The 6,724-nt window shown below is 58.1% G+C and overlaps 1 protein-coding gene across 1 annotated transcript in view; it reads right to left on the bottom strand.

The window, feature by feature from the left end:
- The window catches only part of DAGLA (diacylglycerol lipase, alpha), a 23,773-nt gene that overhangs the window by 11,328 nt on the left and 5,721 nt on the right, over window positions 1–6,724 (bottom strand). The window contains exons 5-8 of the mRNA XM_006875000.1: window positions 6,279–6,366; window positions 4,479–4,613; window positions 4,116–4,193; window positions 2,594–2,718 (exon numbers count right to left, since the gene is read on the bottom strand). Of these exons, the coding sequence (XP_006875062.1) occupies window positions 2,594–2,718; window positions 4,116–4,193; window positions 4,479–4,613; window positions 6,279–6,366 (426 nt within the window). The remainder of the gene's footprint in view (window positions 1–2,593; window positions 2,719–4,115; window positions 4,194–4,478; window positions 4,614–6,278; window positions 6,367–6,724) is intronic.

The following is a 6,724-nucleotide window of genomic DNA, read 5'->3' as shown; positions in this document are numbered from 1 at the left end:
CCCCCCCCGCAGCACACTGCCCTTACTCAGGCTGTCTACACTGTGCTGTCCTCGGCGTTCCACGTGCCCCATCACCTCCTCCAGTCTCTATGCAGATGTGCTGTCACGTGATCTCACCTAAAACAACCAGCCCCCAGCTCCACGACGCACCCTGCTTTCTGCTTCTCACAGCACCCATCTCCTCTGACATGCCATGCGCCTGTATTGTCTGCTTGTCCGCACTAGACGTGGGCAGCCTTGTTCACAACTATATCCCGGGCACCACAATCCACACCCGATCTACCCACTGCCATAGTCAACGCCGACTCGTAAGACAGAGGGGAACTGCTCCTTAGGGTTTCTGAGACTGTAAATCCTTTACAGGAATAGACTGTCTCATCTTTTTCCCATGGAGAGGATGGTGGGTTTGATCTTGCAGGGCACAGCCCAATACTTAACTACTGTACCATCACACACCCAGGAAGCTCAAAGATGAATGAGTGAAGTTCTGAGTTGGGAAGCTGCTGGGAGCGCAACTGCTCCTCTGGCCACCAGAGGGAGCAAGCACCCAACAGATCCAGCACGAGCGATCTCACGTGACACTGCCTGCCAGCTGTGGGGACCCCGACAGCTGAGCTTTTATAAGAATCCTGGGTTTCAGGGATGCTGAGGAATTTGTCCCCGCTCAGAGCAGCACCGTGGGGCTGTCAAACTCTTCCCAACAGTGAGAGGCCTCGCTGAGTAACGTCAGGGTTGAGCTAAGTCTCAGAAGACCCTGGGGTCTCATTTCCTATTCTTGGGCATGAGGTAGGGACGACAAGGTCAGGACACAGGAGGGCTTGCTGCCAGGGCCTGGAGGGACCTCCGTGTGCAGCTCTGGAAGACAAGTGCTCACAGCTACTTCAGCGTAAGACTGGCGTGACATCAAACGCCAAGGTGCAGAAAGGGGCTGGTATTCCACAGGTGCTCAGTAAACACTGGCTTGCCTCTTTCTAGAGACAGGGGCTGTTACTGATCTGACGGCAGTATTCCACCACAAGGAGGCTGGAGCGGGCTGGGAGTGCCTGCCTGGCATCTCTTGTCCACAAGAAAGCCAAGTGAGGGATCGCCTGAGCTGAAGACCCTAGAACGACAGGGTGGGTGGTCCTTCCTGCCTGGGCTGGCCCCCGAGATCCAGGGCTGCAGTGGGGCCAGCCTGCCTCATCTCCATCTGCAGGGGCACTTGGGGTCTCAGGGTTGCTGTTCTTTCTCTTTGCTGCAGACCAAGACTCCTCCTATTCACACTAATGAGACCAGCCTGCCCGTGATCCTTGGGTTCTAGAACGTCTTGCCTGTGGAGTAGGTGTCACAGGCCTTGGGACCTTGGTCCCGTGTTCACGAACAAGCTTCCCAGACTCAGCAGGAGCCCTGGCAGTAGGAATGATGCCAGCCATGTGCGGGCTGCTGAAGACGGGGGAGTCGCAGGTGCCCTGCTCCTTGCTGATCTGCAGCGGGGAACGGTGAATAGAAGGTTCTGAGGAGGATCCAGTTTGCCCAAACCAGGGCTCCAACTGGTTCATTTTGGCTTCATCCCTGAGGAGAACTGGCTTTGGGTGGTAGTACTGTAGGATAGGCACTGGATTGCTAACTGCAAGGTCGGTGGTTCAAATCCACCAGCTGCTCCTCAGAGACCCTATTACAGGGTAGCTATGAGTTGGACCCAACTTGACGGCATTTACCACCACCAACAATCTTAGCTATACTGACCCCTAGATATACGGAGTACAGGTGTGGAGCTCTTGTTTATGCACTGGACCACTAACCACCAGATTGGTAGTTCAAACCCACCACGCCACTCCATGGAAACCCTACACAGGGACACTCTGAGTCAGAACTAACTTGACTACACTTAGCAAAAACAACATCTCTACCTGAGAGCTGGATTCCCAGGTAGTTCTTATAGATCTCCGGCTGCGCACATAAGAATCACCTGGAAATCTGGCTCAAAGGCAGATTCGGATTCAGTCTATCTGCGGTAGAAAGACCAATTCTCCACAGAGGGTGGGGTTGGAATGAACTGGTTTGAAGCCCTGGCCCAGATGGATGGAGGCCCAGAGGAGGCACTGCGGGAGAGGCAGCTGAAGGCTGAGGGCTGGGCTTCGTGGATGGAAACTCCCGCCCAGCACGCAGCCCTGCCAGGGGACAGGGAGGCCAGGGAGCTGTTCTCCTTCAGCCCAGGCCAAGGGCGGAGATACCAGGACAGGGAGAGGCCTCGGTGGAGCTGGGCGCCCCATCTGGCCCACTTAAGAAAGTTGTGTCGCTAACCCCACTAACTGCAAGGGCAAGGGCGGAGCATTTGACTAAAGGGCTAGTTTTCCCAGAGGCCTCTGGGTTGGCCTTGGAGGGAAGGGCAGGCGTGGGCAGAGGGACTAACTGAGAGGAGCAGAGAGAAGTGACAGATACAATGCGGTTTCTCAACAACTTCCATGTGGCGTGGGTCCCCAGCCCCATTTTACAGACAGAGAAACTGAGGCTAGAGTTGTGCTGACTTCGCCCAAAGATTCTGGATTCCTAAGGCCAGCATTAGAACCAGGCCCAGGCCTAGCGGCAGGTGGGGGCAGAGAGGGCTACTCACGCGCAGGATCGGGCCAGCTGGCAGAGGCCGCAGGCTGGCTTCCGCATCAGGTACATAGGCCAGCCATAGGCAGCCAGGGCGAAGAGCATGTAATAGCAGACTTCCTTGTAGCGGAACATCTCTTGCTGGAAGGAAGCAGGCAGAGGACAGCCATCACACCGCTGCTCGTCCTGCCTTCAGCTTCGGGGGCCCAGAAGGAGCAGGCCACTGCCTCCCTCCGAGCCTTCCCACAGCCGCCCCCCCTCCCTCCAACCTCCAGATGATAATTGCATTTCCCTAATTATCTCCCTGCCAGCAGGGCGTGAATCCTCTTGGGGCCTGCCCTGTTGCTCCACTCTCAGAATGGATGATTTGGGGACAGAAAACCACTCCAACACTGGGTCAATTTCCTCGCCCGCTTTCCCAGGAAGGAGAGAGGCTCAGGGCAGCTCTAGCTCTAAGTAGATCAGCCATCAGGCCCTGGGGAGAGTGTTTGTTGCAGGAGGACACACGATCCGCTGCTCTGTCTCTGGCCCCAGTTCCAGGTTCTGCGTGTCCAGCAGACTCTCGGGGTCAGAGACTCCCAGACCAAGTCTCCAGGAGTTTGAGTTCTCTCTGGAGGAAAGGCACCAACACCCCATACTGGGGTTGACATGACAGCTGCTATGGGGGCAGGGAGGAGGTATGACAGGATGGCAGGTGTCCCAGCAAAGCTGCTTCTGATCTGAGGGCCCCAGGCATGGAGGCCTCTCTGTACTTACGAAAGCATTAGTCATCTTGTAAAAGTTAAAGAGGGTGATTAGTCGTGTGAAGTAAAATAGGTAGCAGCTTAATCAAGGCCCAGAGGGGCGGAAACGGGCCCCAGTTGCTGTCTGCTCTTCAGGAACGGGAGCCAGCAGGAGGAGGTAATTACCCTCCGTGTGTGGAGGCGCCATAGCGCAGGGCAGGCGGGGCAGGGCATCCTGGGCCAGGTGGGAGGTGAGGCCCCTGGGGACCCCAGATTTGTTTTCTGTGGCGGGGAAGCCCCTGGGCAACCCTTGGCAGGGGAGAGGAGCTGGCCTCCAGCTGTTTCTAAGAGTCACCGCAGAGTGGGGGGTGGGGGGCTGAGTACAGGACAGACAGATGGGCAGACAGACGGCTCTGTGCATCCCTGTACCCGAAGCATTTCCAAGTCACGGGACAGACTTGGCAGAATGAGGACCCAGATCCAGGGCCAGGCAACAGGCAGCAAAGCTCCTGTCCTTCACCTGTTCCCTGACTGGCCCCTGCCCAGTTCAAGGTGCTGGAGGCAGGGTCCCACTATCAGAAAAAGCTGCAAGCAAAGCACTCTCCCTGCTTGCCTGGGATCAGAGGAGCCTGGAGAAGCCAGCAGGCCGGGGTTTCATTTTTCCCATCATTAGGGTGTGGGGGTTCTCGAGGAGGAAGGATGGGGTGTGATCTGCAGAGAGCTGAGGAGGAGGCTCATTGCAGGGCGGGTGGTGGGTGGGTGGTCTGCTCCCGGGAAGCCGGGGGGGGGGGGCACGATGAAACAGTCCTGACTCACCGAGTTTTTGAGGTCGAGGTACTTGGTATTTCTGGTCACAGGTATTCCAGACAGGAAGGCCAAGATGTCATTGTTCGCCTGGAAAAGGTATCTGTGAGGACAGAGCCGCTCTGCCCACTGCCTGCTGCGCGAAGGAAGCGTGATACTCTCGCTCTTCCCCAACTCAGTTCTTTCCAAACTGTTCCCCTGTCATCCACGAGCCACTGAGAGACCCTAGCTGGAACTGGGGTGTTGGTGGGTGGGATGAGACAGACAAGCAAACAGAAGACGGAGGCCTTGGGAGCAGCCATGAGTGGCCTGGAATGCTGGGAGGGGGCACAGGAGGAGAGGAAGGGAGCGGTAGGCCTAGGCCGTGGTGCGCACCTCGTCCAGAACCGCGTTGCGTTTGGCCCGCTGCCTCTGTCTGAGCAGCACCAGGCCAGCAATGATGTCAGATGGCACAATGTCCAGGTCACGGAAGAACTCGGCGAAGAGGTAGGCGATTTCCGAGTAGGCGTCCTGGAGAGTCCGGGGAGGCAGGGGGCGGGTGGCAGGGGAGCAGGAGAGGAGAGAGGAGGCATTAAATCCCCCAGGACTGGGAACCTATGGGGAGACCTCCTCTGCTTTGGGTCCCTGTGCAAGTTGACCCCGATGGCTGGCCCGGCACCCTGCAAGCCTCAGGCCTGATCTGTGGCCTTAGATCCTGCTCCAGCCTCGGCCTCCTGGCTCAGGGGACCTCTTATCTCCTTGGTGCCTCTCTGGTTCTCACTGTCCACCATGCACAGAGGTCAGTCAGCCATTTCCTTGTCCCTTTGCCTAGACACCAAGAATCGTCTGTGTCTCCTCCCAGCCTCTTCCTCCTAACAGAAGCCGGTGCTGAGCGTGGATGGAGCCCCACCCCAGCTCTCCTGGCAGCAGAGGGTGGATCTGTTGAGACTCCACACCTTGCCCCACTCCCACACACATAGCTGCACATGACAGCTGACTCAGTGACCCCCATGTTGTGCCTAAAGAAAGGGGATGACTGAGGCCCGTGTCCTTGGGGACAACACATGGTGAGGGCCTCAGGTCGAGCCTGCTCAGAGAGGTGTCCAGTGTGTCTCCCTGATTCACTATGGGCTGGCAGCACCCTTCCTGACCTGTGGAGGAGCAGCTCAGGGTGGCTAGCTCCCTCAGTGCTTTCACCCAGTGAGAATAAGTCAGGGGCAGCACACTCAAATGCCCAGCAAGAGTGCTCGTGACCCCAAATCAGACATAAGTGGTCCCCAACACCCCTGATTCTGAAATGTGGGCGTTGGAGTCAGCCCGTAAGAAGTATGGCACAGCTAACCCTTGGTTGTCACTGTCTGACCTGCGTGTAGGATTCTTCTAGAACTTAGGCCCTGTGCCCTCCCCCCAGCACGGTCTGTCTGTTTTTGCATTATGCCCTCACAGGCCTGGTAGCTCAGTGTCTGCCGGCCAGGGGCTGGCTCCACATCATGTGTGACTCCTCAGGCCCCCCAGAGAGACCCGTGGGATGCTCCCACCCACCAGGAACCTAGTGGGGCTTTCTTACACTTAGTTACTCCACAGTTCCCCAGGGGCTGTGCTAGGGAAGCCCCTCGAAGCCTACCCACTGTCTTCCACAGGAGGGCGCTTTGAAGCCTGTCTCACTGGCTCTGCCACTAACTAGCTATGGGCTGCTGAGCAAAGCTCACTGCCTCTGTGGACCTCAAGGGCCAGATCTGCAAAATGAGGTCATCTGAGGGTGCTGGCGGTCAGTGGCACTACAACTCAAGGACCCAAGGGCCCCGGCCACCCCTCCTCTCTCTTTGGGAAGCCCCCTCAGCCGTTCCAGATTAGGCTGCAGTGGTGACTGGCTGCTTCTCCTGGCACCTGGGCTACTCTGATTTCTTTGGGGATCCTTCACAGAGTCACGGCTGGTGGTTCAAACCCACCAGCTGCTTCTCGGAACCCCCAGACAGGGGTGCTGTGAGTTGGAACTGACTCATACACGGGAGAGTAAGTCCCACAGGGAGAACACGAGGCCTTCAGGTCTTTCCATGGCCTTGGCAAAGCCACCCGGTTCTCTGACATGCTGTAGGGGTCGGCCACAAAGGGCAGGTCCTCCTGGGAGCAGATCTGACTCGTGGACACTCGCGCAGCGGCGGGTGGTGAGCCTGGGGAAGCACCTCCAATACTTACTGACTGGGAGTCCTTGGTGCGCGTGCAGCACAGGAAGACTTTGAGTCGGCGGGACCAGCTCGTGGCCTGGCCTTCCTCTAAGCGGTGCCTGCAATGGGGAAAGAGGGGTCGGTATGGGGGAGGCCAGAGAGCTGGGCCGGATGTGGTGTACAGAAGGGGGCTCCTGCTGATGGGGGGCTGATGGCTATGCTTTGTGGTTTGGGGGTAGCAGGAGCCCAGGAATGAGTAGGAGCCCAAACTGGGAGCTGCTGGTCAGGGGTCCAAAGGCTTGATGTGTGCCTGGGAGAGGTGGGATGGGTGCCGGGCATCTCTGCCCAGGAGAGGTGGGATGGGTGCCGGGCATCTCTGCCTGGGAGAGGTGGGTTGGGTGCCGGGCGTCTCTGCCCGGGAGAGGTGGGCTGGGTGCCGGGCATCTCTGCCCGGGAGAGGTGGGTTGGGTGCCGGGC

This window comes from Chrysochloris asiatica, unplaced genomic scaffold (genome assembly GCF_000296735.1).
Source record: "Chrysochloris asiatica unplaced genomic scaffold, ChrAsi1.0 scaffold00310, whole genome shotgun sequence".
NCBI classification, from domain to species: Eukaryota; Metazoa; Chordata; class Mammalia; order Afrosoricida; family Chrysochloridae; genus Chrysochloris; species Chrysochloris asiatica.
Note: the sequence above shows the minus strand (reverse complement) of the source record. Positions and strands in the feature narration are given on the sequence as shown.